Genomic DNA, 22,305 nt, shown 5'->3' on the forward strand with positions numbered 1-22,305 from the left:
ATTGTCCCATAGACCAAAGGGTCGCAGGTTCAATTCCCAGTCAGGGCACATTCCCAAGTTTGATCCCCAGCTGGGATGTGTACAGGAGGCAACGGATCGATGTTTCTTTCTCTCCCTTTCTCTCTCTTCCCCCTCCCCCTTTCTTCTCTCTCTGAAAGCAATGAAAAAATGTCCTTGGATGAGGATTAAAAAAAATACACAAGGCATTTAATTAAAATTGGGTCTCTTTTCATTAGCAAAGATTTAGCTTCTTTTATCAAAGAACAGGTGTTCAAGTAGAAACAACGTGTCAAGGTTAGAGCCACGCATTGGTTATCATGAAAACCTCCCAGAGTGAGACCACATGCTCACCGGCTGGCTTACATTCTTGCTCACAGCAACCATAAAAATGTGTGAAGGTGGGTCACTAGTCACTAACATTCCCCCACTTTGGAGATTGTTAAAAATATAAATCCTCAGGTGATAGTTTTCAAATGACACACCCTTGAAGAGTAGGATACTGCTGAGTGATATCCGTCTTACCAAAGTTGGCCCAACACTTGACTCTCACGCAAGTGTGTCAGAAAAAGACAAAGACAAAAAGCAGCCCACCATCAGCAACCACAGGTAAACTTGCAGTTGGATAACTTCAAGTTTCAAACTGCTTTGTCATATGTCAGAGCTTCCACCAAACACTTCTAGCCTACTTCCTGTGAACTTGCTACCAGCAGCATAGGACACTTCTTAACCCTTCTCGGATTGAATATACAGACCCAGATTCTCCGGGTAACCGCACACCCACCTGCTTCGTACTAGCTTTGCAGACCTTTCCTCAATGAACCAGAGAGACTGAACTAATTGTAACTCTGACTTCTTATAAGTCAAGGGTCCAGGAGGTGGGCCACCTCAAAATCAGCTACATGTCTATGGTTGCTCTTTGGGGCAAGATGGTTTTTCTCTACCTTCCTATTTATCACTGTATTTTGTGCTCGCCTATTTAAAAGCAAGTATCCGCACAGAACACCTAAATCCATCAATCAGTTTATACCAGTAAGATTTCCATCTTATCAATGACTATCACTTTAATTAAGAGAAACCTTATCTGGGGTTGCCATAACAAATATAAACCACTACTTTTTTCTTCCTCAGTAATGCATGGTAATCAAAATATTTTCATCACTATATTTGCTTAGTTTCAGGTTGTATATAACAGCAATCCAATGTGACCTAAAAAAGGGGGTGCGAAGGAAAAATAACGGAACGAGGGCATGGGCACATTACGTGCGCACTCAGGAATAAACACAGGTGACAAGTGTTAGACGGCAGCCTCCCCCCCCCAGCTGGCATCGCCCAGCGCCCCCCGGGCTCCAACCTGCCTTAAAATGCACTAAGTTCTCACTTGCCTGGCTTTCCAGCCCTAACATAGTTATGTGGCACCAAAAAAAAGAGAGAGAGAGAGAGAGAGATTTATTTTTTTTACTTATTCATCAAGAAAAATGTTCTAAATCTAGAGCTATTCTTGTTAGCGATGATCTAAGAAGCAGAAAAACAGCCTGCAGTCTTCTCTTTTTCCATAGTTGCAGTGTCACTAACTCGGTTTGATTTGTAAACAGTAAAAATTTAATAGGGAATCCTCTAGAGACCTGGTGTGTGGCTAACCACGTTTAGTTACCATTCACAGTAACCTCGATAACTTGCTGACATTCACCCTTTGTATGGGGTAATGGATCAAGAGCCTAATTACAACTTCCCTACCCTTCAACTGTTCTCCTTCTAAGAAGCACGCGGTGCTGGGGCTATTCCATCACTGGCTATTAAAGTACCATTTGCCATAAGTCAGTCAGCAATGGTGTCTCCACCGCCTTACCTAAAGAAACCTTGCTTGACCCTGATGGTATCGCTTTTCCAAAACCTGGAGCCTAGGCAGCTGGTTTTCTTGTACCCCAGAGTCTCCATACAGGGGATGGAGCAACCTCCCTGCAGGGGTCTCACAGGGGGCCAATCCCACCCTTACCTCCACCCCACCCCCCACCCCCTGCTCAAAACCCCTCCCCTCTGGCATGGAGCCTGGCTGTAACAACCCAATGCACTAAATAAAGCTTTTGGCCTTCTTCCTAAGCATCACTATCTTGGAGGATTTGAATCCCATGAAAATCACCGGGTCGACCTCCTGCTTCTCGATTCCCCACAACTTTAATTGCTACTCTCGCGGCTGCTCAGTGGAGCTTGGTTCCCGGGACTACTTCACCTCTGGCATTTCAGAGCAGAAAATCCCCCTCTCTAAGGGGGAAGGAAGTCTTCCCTCTGACATTCCCATTCCCGAGAGCCCGCTTCCTTGTAGCGCTTTCACCTGCAGTGCATCCACCTCTCCCCGCTCACCAGCCCAAAGGTGTCCCTCCACCTCGCCCCAGCATGTGCCTTGCAGTCAGGCGTTTCAGCATCACTTGCAGGTCACCACCTCTCCCTCTCTATCCCTGGATGAACCCACCCATCTGCTTTTTTTCTTCCTACTCCTATTCTGCTGACTCCCACCCAAGGAAAATTTAACCATGTAATGACGCGCAACCACTAGGACTGTGTGATTTCTAATGAAGGTAAAGCCCTCAATGTGACAGCTCTTCTGCCATCAGGCATTCATGACAGAGGCTCTGCCAAATCTCTTCAACAACCCTTAAACCACCTAATAATTCTACAGCATTTACGGGGGGCGGGGGGGGGCAGCAAGGCATATGCCAAGTATTATCCTAAGATATTCAATCCTCGGCACCAAGGACCACTGTAACTCTTGAGCAGTCACTTAGGCATTCTACCCCTCATTCCTCATTTGTAAAATGAAACAGCATCACTGTCCCCATCAGACGGTCCAGGGAATGAAATGAGATAATGCACCTGAAGTGCGAGAATCACTACATAGCATAGAGTCCTCGGTCACGAGGAGCTACTGCCTGAGAATGATGATAATGAGGACCGTTCCCCGGCACAGTTACGACTATCCCAATTTTGCAGGTAAGAAACCCGAGGACACAATATCACATAGCTAGTAAATAGAGGCAGGGTTCTCTGCTTCTGAAAGGCATGTTTTTTCAATGCTACCCCCACCCCATCCTCCGCACCTGGCCTGCTACGTCACAGAGGAGAAATGAGTCCATGATACACTCTCAGGTTTGCAACAAGGGGCAAAGAGGGCTCAGCTGACACAAGTACTTTCGGCATGGAAATTAATAAAGTGCATTTTAGGAAAGAGAGGCACCCAAGAACTTGAATGCATGGCCCATGGACATGAACAAGGGCGGGTGTGTGGCCTGAGGGAGTGGGGGTGCTGGGTGGAGGGGGGCAAAGGGGGAAAAATCAGGACCACTGTAATAGTATAATCAATAAAATATAATAAACAATAAAACAATATGAGTCTATGTAAAAAAATAAATAAAAAAATAAAGGATTCCAAGGAGACTCAGGGTTAGAGGTTGGTAATTTCATTTCTTGAAAAGACGGAGCTTCATCGCGCTTTATGTTAACTCGTTCCAAGACAGTTTTCTCTAGAGTAGCCACCTCCCATAACAATGAAATTGCTTTGTCAGGAAAGGAATCTTAATGAAATGTCACTTTACAAGTTTCAAGTGAAAGAAGTATTTCAATTATCTTGCTTACAATAAGTGACTATGGGATTTTCTTTACATTTTTAGAAGATTTTATTTATTTACTTGTAGACAGAGGGGAAGGGAGGGAGAAAGGGAGGGAGAAAGGGAGGAAAACATGAATGTGTGGTTGCCTTTTGTGCACCCCCTACTGGGGACCTGGCCTGCAACCCAGGCATGTACCCCAACTGGGAATCAAACCAGCGACCCCTTTCTTGGTTCTCAGGCTGGCACTCAATCCACTGAGCCACACCAGCCCGGGGTTGGGGTTTTATTTTTCACAGCAAATATTACATTTGAGTCAACTTGTTAATACTGTTTCTTATTTGAAACATATTTACAATATTCTTATAAATATAGCTTAAAATTTTAAGCTCAGATTTTTTTTTTTCCAAAAAAAAACAAACATGAAAATTGACCTCCACGGTCTGCCTGCCCAGGTATAACTGCCCCCCACTCTGGTAACAGTATCCCAATTTTCCTTTGGGGTGCGAACCTCTACTCTCCCACTTTTTGGCCATATAGTCATGTGGCGTTAATGGCACTGATTGGCTCCAGCAGTGGGCACATGACCTAGACCTGACCAATGAGCAGCTCACATCTCCCTGGCCCACTGACTAATTCAGAGAGAGGCACATGACACCATATCCTGGCCCGGGCCAGCCCAGCCCTAGGACTTTTAATCAAACCACAGGGAAAGACAGGCCCTTTTCCCACAGAAATTATTAAGCTGATAAGATATAAACTGGCATCTCTGTCACGACGTGGTGGAAAGCTGCCTCAGACTGGAGCCAAAAACAGGAAGGCAGAGATGAGAGTTTCTTCCTGTCATTTGATTACCTGGACCCAGCCGTGACCAAGGCCAAACCCCTGGAGCTTTCCTGTTACATGTGCCAAAAAATTCCTTTTTGTTTGTTGGTTTAAGCCAGTCTAAGCTGGGCTTCTGCCATTTCCAACCAAAAATATCCCAACACAACCTATGTGTGCCAAATAGCTAAGATCATTCACGGAAATTTAAGGAGGGGGTAAAAAAAAGCACGGTTGATTCCCGCAGGTTTTTGAAAGCAGCCAAATGTCACCACATCGAATGCCCTTCCATTTTGTGCTGCATGTTACTGCACTGCGATTTAATTTTGAAGAGACAGAGGGAGAGAGAAAGAGAAAGGCTCACTCGCTGATAGGCCTGTGAGTCTGTCTTAAGGTAATTAAATTTCTATATTCACCCATGCGTCCCTCCTTATCTCAGGTTTCTAAGGTTAATCTTCTACATTTTTAATCCTCGTCGCCTGTCCTGGCACCCATTTCCATCAATCTCTCTCCCTCACGGCAGATCACTTCCTCCCCAAGCCACCCTCCGCTGTTCTGACTCTACTGCTTCTACCCTTTAGCCTGTAAGTACACCCACATTTCCTCCACACAGAAATTAAATGAGAGAGTAACAGACTTTAATATACAAAATCGCCCAGGTACACAGGCAGAAGCAATAAGAAAAAAATGAAATAGTGAAAACTATTAATGATGGTTGTCTCTGGTGGTAGGGTAATAGCAGAGTTTTTTCTCGCTTGTAAAAAAAAAAGTACTTTTCTGTACTTTCCAAGTTTTCTTGGTATTCCTTTTATAAGAGAAATAAATATGATAAATATATATATGCATATATATTTTAAAATATGCTTCCTCTTTCAGCAACCAACATCTTTCCGTCACTTAGGGTCAGGCATTAAATGAACCACCACGCACGTTTTCTGGCTCCCGGCTCACGCCCACTTTGACTCACACCACTCACCTGAAACTACGGCCCCCCCAGTGACCAGGGTGGCCAACACGCTGCATCCAATGGCTTCTCTTCTCCCTTTAGCCCCTCTGACCTCCGTGGAATATCAGCCACCCCTTCCCCTGCCTCAAGCTGGAAACTGTCCCGTTACCCTCCGATTTCCTTCTCCTTTCCTTCCCCCTTCAGTCGTTGGACAAACCTCACCAATTCCATTTGCAAGTGCACCTTGACTCCGTCTTCTCTTCTTTCCCCCGGTGACTGTCCTGTCCATGGTCTGACCCTCATGTGGCCTCATCGCCATCACTCCTCTCTGCCTCCACCCCTCCCTCCTATTTATCACCCTAAAACTCAAACATACTCAATTATCCCACCTTAAAATTTCTCAAGACTCTTGAATGCATACAAACTCAAGTTTAATTACTGGCACCAAAGGCCCTTCCCAGGCCAGCCCCAGTCCATCGGCCGCATCCCTGTTCTCTGTGGAAACAGACAGGCTGCCCTGGCTGTCTTGTACCCAGCGCCTCTCTGCTGTCTCCTTCCTGGGCCCTGGGTTGTCATTCTTCCCCTTCTGGCACAAACTCATGCTCAGCCTTCAAGACCCAGACTAGCATTAAATTCTTACTATTTTTTTTAAAAAGAGTGTATTTATTTATTTTTAGAGGGGAAGGGAGGGAGAAAGACAGGGAGAGAATATGTGTGGTTGCCTCTAGAGCACCCCCTACTGGGGACCTGGTCCGCAACCCAGGCGTGTGCCCTGACTGGGAATCAAACCCGCGACCCTTTGGTGCGCACACCGGCACTCAGTCCCCTGAGCCACATCAGCCAGGACCTTAATATTTTAATAATTAGCACTTATCACACCACACTTTAGTCCCCAGTAGACAGTGACCTACTTAAGGGAAGAAATGTCTTATTTGTTATTATCTCCTGGGTTCTTGCTTATGAATAAATAGGAAAGGAGAGAGAAAATAAAAATTGAGGCCTTCCCTAAAAAACTGATTTTTTATTATATATTAAGGGAGAAAGTATAATATTTCTGACGTCTGCAAATAACACAGTTCTTCCAAGAGGCTTTCTGTGGTCTATGGGGCTCGGTGGTTGTCCTGACGGAAGCTCTGCACTCTTCGCACCCGCTGTGTGATTTCAGCTACCCCTTGTGGTTTGGGATCAATGTCTTTAAATTTAAAAAAATGCTTCAACTTTTATAATAAGAAATTTAAATTGCCTTAGTTTCCCAGGTCCTTGTTCATTCACGGCATCACCTAATGTTATAGTCAGATTTATATGTAAATCCATAGCTTCTGCAAAAAAAAAAAAAAAAAAACACACAAAAAACACATGTGTTTGAGTATAACTTTTGTGCATGGAAAAGTAATATTATAACATTCTTTACCTTTTTCCAATTAAATTTTCTGCATTTATTTTTAAAAGGGTCATTTATTCAATAAAATTATATCTTTTTATTATAGGACATACAATGAGCTATATATATAGCCACAGGAAAAATGTGGATATTTCAGGATTTTAAAAAGTAGTTAAATGACATATCACATCCTGAAATAGTTAATTTTGTTGACCAGCGTCCACAAAGCATCACTAAATTTTACTAGAAATTTCCATGATATAAAAGAAAGAGGAAGTCATGGAATCAATCTCTGCTTGAAAAGAATTGCTGGCATTCATTCAATACACATTCATTAAGCACAATATTCAAAGCACAATACTTATAACTATAGGGGACATTAAGATGGGCAAGACATTTCACTTCCCCCAATTTCTTCAGTTTCCACGGGGACAAGACAAGAAGATAAAACAAGTGCAGTATAGACCCAATGCGGTGCATCAGAAGAGACGTCTAAACCGCTATAGAAGTTCAGAGGAGAAAGACACATTCTCTCCAGTTGATTATATCAAATTCTTTTCCAAAAGAATAAGATGGAAGCCCTGAAAAACGGGTAGAATTTTTACAAACAGCATTGGAAAAAATGCCATTCCAGGCAGAGGGCTCAGCCCAGCCGCTCCCCCAGAACAGAGACAGGAGGCGGGAGGTCAGTCTGGGTCCCCGGGAGCCACCTCGCTGAGGGGACCGTCAGCTCCCTCTTGTCCTTGGCCCAGCTCAAGCCCTGGCGGCAGCGTTTCCTTCTACCCGCTGCAGAGTCGGTCAGCTACAGGCTAAAACATAAATAACCTTCCATTCTCAAAGGATTCTGTGCTCAATCCAGTGGGCAATGACAAGTAATTGAAAGCTTTTAAGCAGAGGTCCTAGAAGCACAGGGGTGTGTTTGAAGAAATTAATCCGGCAGCAACATGTAAAAGTGGAAGGGAGAGACTGAGGAAAGACCGGGGCGCTGCAGGGACAGGGCAAAGCTAAGGGTGCTGAACTCTCTGTGGTTAAATGTTTTCATAATAAACGCCAGCAATCTATTCTGCTTCCTTTGTACCTAGAGTTCCATATAAAAATGCACATTTAATTCCCAAGAAACTATACAACCCCATTCTAATCGTCTTTTAATTCTTCCTTGTAATTACAAAATGTCTGTTTTTGGTGTTTGACCACTGACCGCTCCCAAGTCCCGCCATCCCCCTTTCGGCCCATGTCCACGCAAGCTGGGAAGAAAGCCGGGGACACCTTCCGTGGTGCTGGCGGGGACGAGGGAACCATGCCAACCTCGGCCCCGGGCCCAGGAACCTCACCCCACCCCACTCCCTACACCAGTGAAAACCAAAGGCATGCATCCCCTCCTTCACTCAAGCTGAGTGGACCTGTCTCATGCTTCCCCCTCCCTTCCCCGAAAAGCCTCATCATGTGAGTAATAAACCTTTTCATACCCTCTCAGAGTGTGTGGGGCACCCTCCTGACAGAAAACCAATGTGGAGTTAGAGGGGCAGGGATTGATCCCACCTTCCCAAGAAGTAACCACAAATACTCTTAAATAGTGAACTAATGATGCCAAGTCCTTACTCTACTTAGGGGGTAGGGATGCAGAGAAGGGGCATACAGAAGTACTGACAGGGTCCCCGAGTCACAGGAACCTCTTATACGGAGACGCTCTTTCACGGAGTGTCCTGGAGTCTAAAGATCAACTCAGCGTTGGCTGGCTATGCTCAGTGCTCATGTACATTCGCCCACGTACCTAATTATCAACGTTAAACGATTCACTGTGCACTTGGTCAGTGCTCGGCCCCAGCCGCCTCCCCTGGCTAGCTCTAAGACACTGCATGATCACAGGACGTATGGGCTTATGTCACCCACAGTCACTTGCTTTTAACTAGCAGAAATCTCTACAGTAGCTGGGAGGGAAACGCAGAAACTTCCCTTTCCTCGGGGTCTGTGTTAAAGGCCCAGGGCGTTGGAAAGGCTAAAATGAACAGTCACAAATAACCTCATTCTTCAAATAGTACTTGAGTCACAAACCGAACGATAATCTTGATGTGTACATAGCACAGAAAGTATTCCCATGTCTTTTTGACCACGGCTACATATATCTAAAGGTCATAATCATGAAAAACAGTGTGTGCCTCAAAAAGAGTTTAGCGAATTGTAACAGTAGGTACTTACACATCTTTAGCTGCTCCTGCAGAGCCTAGGAAAGAAAAAAGGTAGGTCTGTATTAGTGTGGTAGTATTGCTACAAATATTATAACCCCAATACCCAATTAAAATATTCTACAAGAGACAACGTGAGAAAATGGTGTTTTAAAGGATTATTTCAGGGAAAGGAGGGCAAGACAATCATAAAATTCAAATCTTAAATTTACAATTTATTTTTCCCATTTTTAACAATTCCTACATATTACAAGATGCTGGTCCTGAAGGGGTGTTATGGATCACCTAATCCAATCTTCTCACTTGACAGCTAAAGACTGGAGAAACGTTCTCTTTTCTAAGCCCTTGTAGCTGCGTGGCATTGCTGTCTCACTCTGCAAAGTAAAGCAAGGTCACGAGACAAAAGGCAGGCCATGTCCTCCGTGGATTAGGAAGTGTCAAGGACAACAGCCAAGCTCCACCAGAGGCTACACACACTTATAACCCTGCTCCCATTTCCCACCGAAGCCTCTCATTTCTGCTTCCCACTCATGTGCCAGAAACAACCCCCTCTTCTAGGCCCCGTTCTCCTTACTCAGCACAGATCCCATGCCCACAGCACAGTCCGATCGCCACACTTCCCTGTCCTAATAGCCTTACCTAGCAACATAGAACTTGGTTCCAACTTTACTACATCCGTAGCATCAAGTGTCCTTTAACCCCCTAAAACCTCCCTTCCTTCATGTTAAATGAGGGTAATAAGAGTACCTTTCTCAAAGGTTGTGAAGATATGAAAAGAAAAATACATATAAACACGGCACCAAGTCTGGCCATAAAAATAACTCAGTTGTTATTATTAACAGTCACATTTAACGTGCTATCTCAATTTCCATATCTATGAAATGGAGATTAAAATACTTCTGCACAAGTTCCAGAAATATGAAACTAAAGGAAGATGTGCTACAAAGCAAGCAAGCAAGCCTGCAGGAAAAGTTGTCAAGTTGGCCAGAACTATGCCCCAGTGATACTAATTTAGGACCTGGCATACTGCGAATTCAAAGCACAGCATAAAGATAATCAAGACTATGTCTCAAACAAAGACTTTCAAGGCTTTGACCAAACCTGAATTTTTTAACAAACTTACTCCCTTTCTTCAGAGAAGGGTAATGTTTCTGTGCCACAACTATCAACTCAATTTTAGAAATCAAAACTGCTTTGGAATCTGAAATAAAAACAAAAAAATCCTAAAACTTAAAAAAAAATAAAATAAAAAACACTGCCAACAGTGGAGTATCTGGATAGGAAAAAATGGATTAGTGCCAGCAAAAACCCATGAAAATGGGCATTTTATTTCAAAGTCAAAACAACGGTGGGAATCTGGAAGACAGTCTAGAATGAAAATAATACTCTCATTTTCTCATTTTTATTTTCATGGAAAAGGCCAGGGAACGTTTGAGGGTTTGGTTGTGGTCAGGGGAGGGGAGAACCAGACGTATCCGAAACCCTGATTCTGTGAAGTCTTACAGGGAAAAGAAAGCAGAGATCATAACATGGACCATGAAGTCCATTTAGCAGAGAAGGGCCACCTAACACAATCCACAGGACAGCAGAGGGGACAGAAGCCACCTCACTGCCCCTCAGGGACGGCAGCAGGGTCGTAGGAAAAGAACACCATGGAAAAGGAAGGCAGAAGCCCTCAGCCAAGGCCTTGTTCCACTATCTGTCTGGTAGCCAATCAATTGCTGTGCTTCAGTCTGCAACACTGAGCAGCCGATAAAGGTGCCAAGAAGACAAAGCATGATAATGTGTGTGAAATTAGTTTCCAAACAGCACCGTGTGGTCTGATCAGTAATCATTTCAATCAGCCACCAGGAACCTTCCACCTAGCTCTCCTAGACTGGACCAGGCTGCGGGCACCCACGGGACCTCTTCTCCCTTGGGTTTACCATTTAACTTTCTGGGCCCAAGTTTCCTTCCAAAAGGAAGTCAGAGATCATTTCTTTGTTCTCAAATGTCCCTTGTTTATGTCATCGACTATTTAATAATGGCAGGGAGAGCAAAGAAGTCTGAAATACTACATCATGTGCATTCATATGATTGTTACATGTGCTCTGTTTTTTTAAAGGGACGAATATGCGTCTTTGAAGCAAGGTAACATGGTATTAATGGTAAGTTTACAAGAACAAGTAGAACATGACTCCCTAACACACAACTTCTCAGAATAAATTTTTTAAAACTTGCAGTTGTTGGAAACCCTCGGAGAGACTCTCAGAATATCTAAGAATATAAATGTGAAACATCTTTGTTCAGCAATAAAATTATTATACACAGAAGAAAAAAATATCATTACCCACACTGTAATATTTTAATCACACTTCACCTAAATATTGATCCTAATTAACCAGATGGAGGTCTCTAATTTATGCAAAAAAAAAAAACTTTGATTAGAACTATTCAGATAGTGGCAAAACCCAATTTGCATTAAACTGTGTTTATGGTTCACATGATGTGTCATTTATTAAACAAGTATTTACAGTGGTCTGCTAACGTCTTTCCAGGCTCCCGGGACAGAGCCATCCTCCCCGTTAGCACCACTTCATTTCCTGCCAAAATGCCTCTTTACTTTTTAAATATAGCCGTGGTATATTAGCATAATGGCCTTAGGAGAAAACAGAGATGCAAAGAGATAACAATGACTTTTGTGGAATAAAACACCACAAAATATACAGGCCCGTTAGACTTTTTGTGGGTCAATAGACTTAATGACTATTTTCCAACTGTATAAATGATCATCATAATTTTAAATATCTTCCTAAAGAAACAGAAGAGGGGGAGGTTTGTTTTCATAAAAGTACCACATGCAGTTATAGCAACAAAAAGTAATTGCAAATTGTTCGGGTCTGCAAGGAAGAACATTTCCTTCTGAAAATAAAGAAGCATTGTTTCTTTAACAAGTAGTAAACATTCTTGGTTGTTCACAATATCACCATTTCACCATGATGGTGTATACTTTTTCCTTTATACACTTCAAAAGATTTTAATATTTTATTCATTAGTCTCAAATCTCAGTTACTTGAACACGCATAGCAAATCGAATATATTCAAACGTTCAAAGAATTTAATCTGAAATTGTGAAATCATACAAAGATATTTAGTTTTTATCCGCCATTCCTGTCTCAGAGCTTCTAAAGCTTTTGGAATTTCCTGAATGATAAAGGTGGTAGGAGCCTTTTCCCCTCTAATGAGGTGACTCTTGGCAAGACCACAAATGCTTCAGGACAGGGGCGGGGCATCAGAAAAGCCAACGCTTGACTGGACGCGTGGTGCTTTCCGCCCCTCTCGCCAGCCTCCAGGGAGGAGGGAGGGGCTAAAGCCTGAATTAATCACCAGTGGCCACTGATTTAATCAGCTGTGCCTACCTTGTAAAACTTACAGAACCACCACCAAACGATGGGGTTCGGATTGCTTCTGAGTTGGCAAACACACCCATGTGCCAGGAGGGGGCGCATCCCAACTCCACGGACAGTGACTCCGGCGCTCAGGACCCTCCCAGACCTCTCCCTCCTTACTTCTCCAGCTGGGTGCCTGGGTGTGTCCTTTACAGCATGCCGGTGAATTTAAACGGGAAAGCGAAATACCTTTCTGAGGTCAGGGAGCCTTTCTAACAAAGTACGAAATCTGAGGAAGGGGAATGTGTAAACTCCCCAAAATATCACATAACCTGGGGACCCAATACTTGTGGCTGGTGTCTGAAATATGGGCATCTTGTGGCACTGGGCCCTTCAACCTGCAGCAACTGGCACTGCACGCAGTTAGTGTTGGACATGAAGTGAGTTGTAGAACACCCACCAGCTGGTGTAGGAGAAGTGGAGAACTGGATGGTAAGACAGGAGGGAAAAAACCTATCACATGTTCTTTGTGTTTTATAACAATTTGGTATCCGAATAAATGGGGTTCTCAACAACCTTGATGTGCCTTAGGAATCACACCATATTTTTCCATGTATAATGCACACTTTTTTGCCCAAAATCTTTTGAGGGAAAAATAAGGATGTGCATTATACATGGGTAAAATGATTACATACCATGGGTATAATAATCCCATGTATAACGTGCACAGAAACATGGGTGTGTGTGTTATACACAGCAAAATACGGTACTTCAACAAATAATTATTACATTCCAGGTATGGAGTTATTTTTTTTTTAACACTATTTTCTTATTTTCTAACTTTGTCCCATTCCCAAACAACTGCACAAAAACCTCCTGTGTTAACCTGTGGTCGCTGTAACATATCACCACAAACTGGGGGGTGATTAGTTCTGCTCTCAGAGTTCTGGCGGCCAGAAGCACAAGACAAGGGGGTCAGCAGGTTCCCCCCGCCTCCCCCAAAGCTCCAGGGAAGCAACCGGCTGCGCACGCCTCTCAGCGCCCGTGGCAGTGAGCATTCCCGGCTTAGGTCCCTCACTCTGCTCCTTCTCGCCCACCTTCTCCTCCCTGTGCCTCTGTCTCCTATTCCGTTTCTCATAAGAACACCTATCATTGGATTTCAGGCCTATCCAGATCATCTAGGATGACCTCCTCCTCTCAGTATCTTTAGCTGAATTATATCGCAAAGGCTTTTTTTGCACATAAGATAACATCCACACATTCCAGGATTAGGACATGGATATAACCTTTTAGAGGTTATTAGTCAGCCTACTGCATCTTCTCATCCCTGATCATAACGTATCACACCTTCCACCAATACAAACAAAATTTTATTCCTAGTGAATGATAAAGCAAGCCAGCTGCAAGATACTAAGTCTGTTCAATAGTTTTATTTTGATTCCTGTAGACAGCTGTCCCTTTTCAGTCTAATCAATCTTGTACGTTAAGCAGAGTGAGACATACTTCCCAGTATGTTTTTAATATTTTTCAGATTCATATACTTATTGTTATGAGTGCCTCACGCATGCCAAGTTCTAATATGAAGAAAATATTAATCTTTTTTAAAGAAATATATACACTTCTGCATTTGAAAAAATAGCCTATTAATACCTTTTTTCATCATTACTCTATATGTACTTTTATTATAGAGTGTATGTAATGTACTGGAATTATTCACACAAGTAAATGAACTGTTAAATTACATATTAAATCATATTTCTTTCTTCAGACTAAGTGGTGATCTTAGTCTGAAGAAAAATAAAATCACATACATAAAGAATTTCTAAAAAGTACTAAAGGTTTATAAATCAGTCTTCTTTCACCATAATGATCAGAAACATAAATGATTATGGCTCTTATGGGAAATAATAAAAATCTGCAGGAATGTTTTACCCTGTATTTGCTTTATAAAAAAGCCCCTCTGAGAGCTGTAGAAACATGACTACAGAAAAATAAACAAAATTCTCTTTAATTCTGACAGCTTGCTAGGTCTCCTCTGACCCACAATAGTTCTACAACTAAGTCATAGACTATGTTTGGCCCAAAGAAGGAGAACATCAGCTCTTCAGTTCATTCAAAGCAATGTTTATTCTTCAAGAAGCCAAGAGAAGACAGAGATTCCTAAGTCATTTCCTCAATAATGGGGGGAAAAAAACATTCAGGTCAATGTGTCCTACAAATATAAAATTATGTTAACGAACATGGGAGCTCTTACAGAAAAACCTCTTTGCTTACAGGTTTTCCTGGTTCAGTAGCTGCACCTCAGGCAGATGAGAAATTAATAAATGCAGGCAGCCATGTGAGTAGAGACCTAAGGTAACGCATTTACACTTAGCTGCTATGATTTAAGCCATGTCTATATTGAGCTATAAGCGGCCCATGGCAGAATTGAATCATTTACATAGGTCACACGGTTGCAAGGTCAATTCTGGGGAGTGGGAGCAAGTGAACTTCCTGATCCTGTCGGACCAGTGGTGATGCCCGAAAGAGCTATTTCCACATCTCTTGTCCTTCAGAGGAGGCACATCCACGAGTGTGCCTACCACGTGCACCTTCCTCCCGCCTCTTCGGAGGCGGCAGCAGCTCCCTCCAGCCACCCAGGCTTGAAGGGTCTGGGTGCATTTTCGCTTCCCCCTCCTCCTTCCTTCCAGAGTTGAAGTTGGGCTGATCCCAGGGGTCTCCGACATCAATGCCACCCCCACTCCAGGCCCTCGTCACTTCACTGACCCCAGACAGTGGCTTTAATTCATGTCACCCCTGATGCTCGCTCTCCCCTTCTACACCAGCTACCAGTGTCTTCCCCCATATTAATAATAAATGGCATATTGAGTACTTAACAACATACAGAGCGCTGTTCTAAGCACTTTATGTACATTAACTCAGTTAATCTTGAGTCAGTTGCTTAATTACTTCCCCTTTGTACAGCTGAGGAAACTACTGTACAGGCAGTTTAAGCAAGCTGCCCGAGGTCCTGCCGCCGATAAATGACAAAAGCAGGATCTGCTGTGACAAGATGACAAAAGCTCTCTGTCCTCCCTGCCCCAGGCCCAACCAACTTTACCTCCAACCAGCCACCCTGTGGCTAATGTGAACTACTAAAGCCAGTCAGGCCAGACTTCTCACTGCCTCGAAATGTACTGACTCCATGCCTGTCCCTCTGATTTCATACAGTCCTAAAAACGCCCTTCTGTCCTGCTTAGCCTGTTCTTGCCTATTCTTCAAAGCTCAATCCAGTCCAGCTCCTTCCAAGCAGGCTTTCCAGGCTGCCCGAGGCTGGATTCGGTTCTCTCAACTGCTCTGTCAGTCACAGTGCCCCCAACACAATTTAGGACTTCATTTTCTGTCACCTTCTCCCCGCCCCCGCCCCCCCCCCGCATAGACTTATTCTCTCAACAAAAATTTTTTTTTGGCGGGCCAAAAAATTCCTTTGAAGGTCTGAATACTGGTCTGGATGCAGGAGTGTCCAGCCTTTTGGTGTCTCTGAGCCACACAGGAAGGAGAAGAGTTGTCTTGGGCCACACATTAAACACTAACGAAAACTGAGGAGCAAAAAAAAAAAGGTTTTAAGTAAATTTAGGATTTTGGGTTGTGCCACATTCATAGCCACCCTAGGCCGAGGGGTTGGGCACCCGGGGAGGCCCAGGGCACAGCTGCGAACAGGATAAATGAGGGCCTCAGGGGCCCACGTTTGGTAGAGGGGGACAAAAGGGACAATAAAATCAGCCCTCCGGCAGAAAGTGTATCAGAGAGAAAACAAACAAGGTCAGAGTGTTTAAAGAATAGAGAGGGGGAGGGTGGGGCTGGGGTCAAGCACAAGATCACGGGACTGCTTGACGGTATCAGCAAAACTGTAGAGTATTTCCACCACTATTCAGCCTGCACTAATGCTAAGCACAGTGGCAGCACTTCAAATACCAAAGCATTTACAGATTTAAATTAAGGCTGCACTACACAGCTACACCAGAAGAGAACGCGAGGATCTATCGCACGGGGGATGAGGATAACTAATCTAAATAATGGGACCCAAAAGAATTGTACTAACTCCCTGGGGGCACTGATAAAATGGAGTAATTATTAAACGTCTCCTCAGACTCTTGTTATATAAACAGCAGAAGAACCATGACAGAAACGTTCTGATAATAAACTGCCCACAAAATTAGGGTTAGATAGTTGCCAGTTACATACCCCTGGTAGAAAAACTACAACAAACCAATTCAATCAACTATCGTACGCAGAATGCTTCTGAAATAACTCTGCTGCTGCAAAGAATGTCTACAGCCTCGGCCTGCATTAAAACAGGCTACGGTAGATACTTGGAACCATCCAAACTTTTAAGGGACTTTCCAGTTTACATTAGACTCGCTTAACAATCTACATGCACAACTCCATAAGAGAGGACTGATCCGTTATAAATCATTGGCTCAAAGGCAGGCCTCTCATTTCACTGCCTGGTTAGGGAATATGTTCAAAGAAAAACAAAGGGATAGAAATCTGATGGCTAAGACAGAGAGGTGGGCGCTAGGGGACAGAGACGAGCACACAGAGAGCAAAAGCTCCCTGCATTGTGGTAAATACAACCCTTTTAAAACGGACTATTTAATCCAGATGTTTCTCTATAGTTTAGGATCTAGACTCTAGACAATGCAGGAAAAATGCACTGACTCTTTGCTGAATGGAAAGCATAGGAAGTCTTCCTAGTACCGCTCTCAGTAGGGAGAAATCACATGCGTCCATGGAGAGAGCGATCCTGCTCAAACATTACAATGGAGAGAGCTCTCGGTAATCAGAATGGTTCTCATGATCCCGTCTAGACTGACAGCCAAATTCCTCCCAGAAGCCTCCTCTGATGGAACGTTATTATTCAACACATCCTGACCCCATGGATGTTCAATGTGTGTTCTATTTGCTTTGCAATTGTCCTCAAAGGATTACTCTTCCTACCTAGACTATTAACTTCCCAAGAGCAAGAAAGTTGGATTTCATTCTACAGCCATCATTGCTGGCTGCCCTGACCCGTGCCCTACGTTCCTAGTAGAGTACAGCGTCCAGCACAGAGAGGGCCATGTATTGAAGTTGACAGTTAGAAATCTTCCAACAGGAAATCTAACCTGGATGATCTAGGGCTTGACTGACCCAAAGGCTGGGTTCTTCTGGCCGTTGACCATTTTATTGCATCTCAGTTTCTCCACAGAGTGTACATTCAGAATCACATTTACTCAAGTAGCCTACTCCATACCAATGTGTCACGTTAACCAATTCCGCCAGACAAAAGGCCAAGAAAGGCAGTTGTCCGGAGCGCTCAGGGAAGGGAGAAACAAGGATCTGGTTGTACCTGAATTACTCAGGAAGTAAAAATAGGGCTCGTAATGGAGATTTCAGGTTCAGGAGCTTTATTAATAATGTGCTCATACTTCCTTTGAAAGTGGATTTGCCATGATCTGACAGAAAAATATTCAGGGAAAGCCGTTTCACCTTCAACATAGTAATATTCCACTATTCTGGTATAATTACAGCACAGAGTGCTTTCAATCTGGAACTCCAAATAAGTGAAATGAAATGGCCACAGTAACACAACCAGCCCAGTACCAAAGTCAAGCTTACGCCTCACTCTCCAGGCTCAAGTTCAGCACACTTCCCATCATCTCTCTCCGTTGTTTTCTGTTTTTGTTTTTTGCTTAAAAGCTTAACCATAGCTATCGAATTGTATGATCCTGGGACACTTCAGAAGTTGCACATTGCAAGTATCTGGAGCACAGGGACAACATCTATTTAATGCATTTCATTGGGTTTGGGTTTAGTACTATGAGTTTGCAGCTCGGTCAATGGCATAATTGATACTGATGTCAAAGTTCACAATTGAAAGAAATTTAAGTACCTTTGCATTCTGATTTTTGGGTTTTTTTTTTTTTTAAGATCTTATTTAGTTATTTATTTTTAGACAGAGGGAAAAGGAGGGAGCTAGAGAGGGAGAGAAATGTCAATGTGTGGTTGCCTCTGGCAAGACCCCCACCCAGGCATGTGCCCTGACTGGGGACCGAACCAGTGACCCTTTGGTTTGCAGGCTGGTGCTCAATCCACTGAGCCGCACCAGCCAGGGCTGGTTTATTTGTTTACTTATTTTTTTAACCTAACATCTCTCATCCTGATGCATTTCCTTTCTGACACTAAAGTCCTACCACCAGCTAACAAAAAATTTCAGAACAATGTCCAAATCCCCAAGCGAGCCAGCTAGACTCACCAGCAGGGAAAGATTTGAGGAATGATTTCTCAAAGACAAGGGCCAATCCCTCAAAGAGGTGATGCAGTAACTCCCTGTTCATGTTTTCTGCCCCTTCATGTTTCACAGTCTGCACTCACTCTCTTGCTCTTCTCTGAACACAAAGTAATTTTTAGTAAAGAACAAGCTGGAGGAGAGAACAGCGTGCTCTTGCGTGAGCTGTCCTTCATAAACAAAAGTACGGTTACTCATCAAGAAGACTGAGCTGTAAGTGGTTTTTTCAACGTAACTCTACCTCCCTGGATGGAATAAGGGATGTGCTCCTGAGCAGGGGGAAGGCCAACCAGATACACGTAAGGAGAATCATATTTTCCCAAGTTCTTACGTGCCCATTTCAGAGCTACCTTACCATCATTCGGACTGAGCGGTGGGACTCCCTCTATGCCCACACCTGATCAGCAGCTCAGTAATAAAAATGTAAATAAACTAAACGGGTTCCACTTTACAGGAAATCTGTGACAAATCCTTCCTATGAGGTTTTTAAAGTAGGGATAATTGCCTTTAACCTTTTGTAAAGCAGGATGGGTGCACATGCAGCCAGCTGATCACACAGGGCCACAGGCCGTATTAGAGTAAGAAACGTAATTCGTGGTGTGTGGGGGATGTGGCCTTGACACTGTTCCAGATTTCCATACAAAGTTCTCTGGCCACTCTCCGTGGAGAATCCTGTTCTTGCCCTCCTTAGCATAAGGCGATGGCTAACCTGTGTCACTGTTAGAGGAATCGAAATGATTTGTTCCCTGGTGGCTCTCTCTCTGCATGTCACAAGGATGGGAATTTAATTCAAGATAATAAATGTTACCTGCAAGAGATAAACTTTTCAAGAAATCATTCTCTGGGCACCTTCTCTTAAAATATTCCACATGTGGGGTTCCGGACAACCAAATTGGAAAAACAAGTTTGGCCGATTGAGCAGATTTCCATATCTGATCCCAGTATACGAGCATCAAAATAAACTTTAAAAGGAATAAACAAATAAGGCTTGGCTTTTAAACTGCATCTTCCACTGAGGTCTGGGTTAAGGGAAGTGACAGGCCCAAGGTCACAAAGTCATTGGAAGGGCATCCACCCCGCCTAGGAAATACTGCAGCACCAGACCGCTGTTTACATTTCCTGCTCGGGATAGGATGTGGCACCTGATTGATTCTCAGTTGGAGGAGATACAAGTTCTTTATCTTAAAGGACACTAAAATAGGTCAGCAGGTTTTACGCAAAACAGATCCAGACTCTTAAATCGGAAGGCATTACCAGCTGGGTTAAAGGGAAGGGTTGGATTTCGGAGTAAGTCCCTGGTGGGGGAATCTAGAAGACCTCACCTGCCAATCAACACCGCGAGTGGTGTTAAAAGAGGTTTCAGTAGGTTTTTTATTTTTTTAATGAAAAATATAGGAACAGATGACGCCCAGTAAAACTCTGTCACATATCTAAAACGTCCTTTATACTGCAGCCTCTCAGAGAAATCCTACAAACAGCCCAGCGATCTTCAGCATCGAGACCGACTCGGATGAATCTTTAGAGCCCTGTTTGCAGCTCTCAACCCCACTCGCATCCCCCCAGCAGCACTACCAAAAAAGTCCTGAATTGCGCTGCTACACTTTTCCAGGTGCAGCGTCTGGGTTCCGAGGGGCTGGGGGCGAGGCCTGGGGGATGGGGGGCGACGAGTGTGGGAGCGCAGGGCACCGACACGGACCACCACTAGGAACCCTCTCCCCCAGAAGAACGTCCAGCCTACACGCCGCAGGGGAGCCCCGCCGCCAATCCTCCCCGCGCTCCCTCCGCAGGCTCGCCCTGCAGGATCTCCTCGTCCAGGCGTGACCGCCCCCGCGCGGGGGAAATGCCCTGCTTTCGGTGGTTCCAAAAGCGGGCGGTCTGCTCCTGTCCCGAGGATGGGGACGGGCGCAAGGATCTGCACGCCCTCCCTCCTCGGCTCCCTGCACCTTTCCTTCCCGCCGCCTTTCTCCTGGATTCTCTTGCCGAGGTGGCCCGCCCTGCTGACTCCCCGGAGCACCCCCAGTCTCGCCGTCCCCACGCCGCCGGCTTTCCGCTGTGCTCACCCCGGCTCGCGCCCGCGCTGGTGGCAGTAGAGTTCCCGCAGCCCATCGCACCGCCGGCTGGGGAAGCGGCGCTGGAAGCGGACGGCCGCAGGTCCTGGGGGCGGAGACGGAGGCGAAGGGCGGTGCGTCCCGAGCGGGAGGCCGGCAAGGCGCGCGCGGTGGCTAGGGGCGCGCGGGGGCCGCCCACGCGCGCCGGCCAGGGCGCGGCGGAAATCGCCAAGCACCCTAGCTCTCTCCCGGCTCCGGGACCCCGCCGGGCCCACCCGTCACCTCGGCAACCGCGGCGCCGGCCAATCCACAGCCTCCTACGGGCTCCCTAGCCAGGCATTGGTAATCATTAAGAAGGGGCGGGAGTTTAAAGGGGGGTTGGGGGCCAGGGCGAGACTGAGGGGCGTGGTCGGCGCGGGCACGGGGCTGTGGCGAATGAGCCCCCGACTTTCACCTGCTCACCCTGCACAACCTCTTTGTCTTCTCTTGTTCTTCCCTACTTTTCCTCCTCCTCCAGGATGTGGGGGACAGAGGAGGTAGCAGGGAACACCTGTTTTGCTCACAGTGGGAGCTCAATAAATGTAACTGACTGATGTTCAGATCTGAAGCTAAACCGAAATTCGTTTCTGCTGTAACAGAAAGCTAATGCATCTCTGTTCCTCCGTTCACACTGGCTGATAAAGGACATAAATATTCCCCACATTGCTCATATTAACTTATTCCACTTTAAAATAAATGCCACAATTTTGACAACCTGGGTACAGGACCTCTGCTCTGAGTTAATAACCGAACTGTGAATTTACAGGGCACCCTTCAACCTAATAGTTGGGCAAATGTTACTGGAGTCAGGATGTCCGAGTTAAAATCCCTGCTCTGCCCCTGCTGACCTCAGCACAGTTACTAAACCTGGTAGCCTGTTGGTTGTCCTACCTGTAAAATGGCAGTAACTCAGGTGCACCTAACCTGAGTACCTAACCTGTAGAGCACCTCTAGAGCACCTAATGCAGTGCCCGATCTGAAATAAATGCCAGGTATTCTTCTTTTTCCTACATCTATTAGAAGTGAATACTAATTCCCAGAAGATAAGAACTAGATGATTTATCATAATGTCCTGGCTCATAGTACAGACTCAGTAAGTGTTTTGTGAGATGAATTCAAGCCGGGAATTAAATCCATTTTAAATCCATTTAATATTTATAGAGGGTCTAGCCTCTGCCAAGTTTTGTGTAAAAATTAAGCTCCAAGGATACAAGTGTTATAAACAAATTAATTACAAAGTAACGGGGATGTTACCAGAGGAATACCTATGGGAGCCCAGAAGGTGCTGGGATACTGGTTAAAAGACTTTCCTAAAAACTATACGGTTGTATTTAGAGAAAACCTTGAAGCAGAACCAAGGCTCTAGTGGACTGTTCAACTTGACTTTCGGCGCAATGCTGAGGACTGGGTCATCTATCGCTCAAGACACAGAAGATGCGCCAGGGGGATTAGGGGGTGAAGGGATTGAACAAAAAGGACTCATGGACATGGCCAACAGTGCAGTGACTGCTGGGGGGGTGGAGGGTGGAGGGGACTAAATCGTAATGGGGGAAAATACACTTAAAAAAGTGAAAAAAAAATAAGACATGCCATCCACCATTTGAAAATT

At 44.7% G+C, this 22,305-nt stretch overlaps 1 protein-coding gene across 1 annotated transcript in view; it reads right to left on the reverse strand.

Moving 5' to 3' along the window:
• Window positions 1-22,305, reverse strand: part of CUNH12orf75 (chromosome unknown C12orf75 homolog) — a 38,805-nt gene that overhangs the window by 10,890 nt on the left and 5,610 nt on the right. Inside the window, exons 4-5 of the mRNA XM_054574502.1 lie at window positions 20,670-20,985; window positions 8,945-8,969 (exon numbers count right to left, since the gene is read on the reverse strand). Of these exons, the coding sequence (XP_054430477.1) occupies window positions 8,945-8,969; window positions 20,670-20,985 (341 nt within the window). The remainder of the gene's footprint in view (window positions 1-8,944; window positions 8,970-20,669; window positions 20,986-22,305) is intronic.

The sequence above is a fragment of the Pteronotus mesoamericanus genome, unplaced genomic scaffold (assembly GCF_021234165.1).
Source record: "Pteronotus mesoamericanus isolate MK-2021 breed Mesoamerican mustached bat unplaced genomic scaffold, CSHL_Meso_final contig_263, whole genome shotgun sequence".
In the NCBI taxonomy this organism is placed as follows: Eukaryota; Metazoa; Chordata; class Mammalia; order Chiroptera; family Mormoopidae; genus Pteronotus; species Pteronotus mesoamericanus.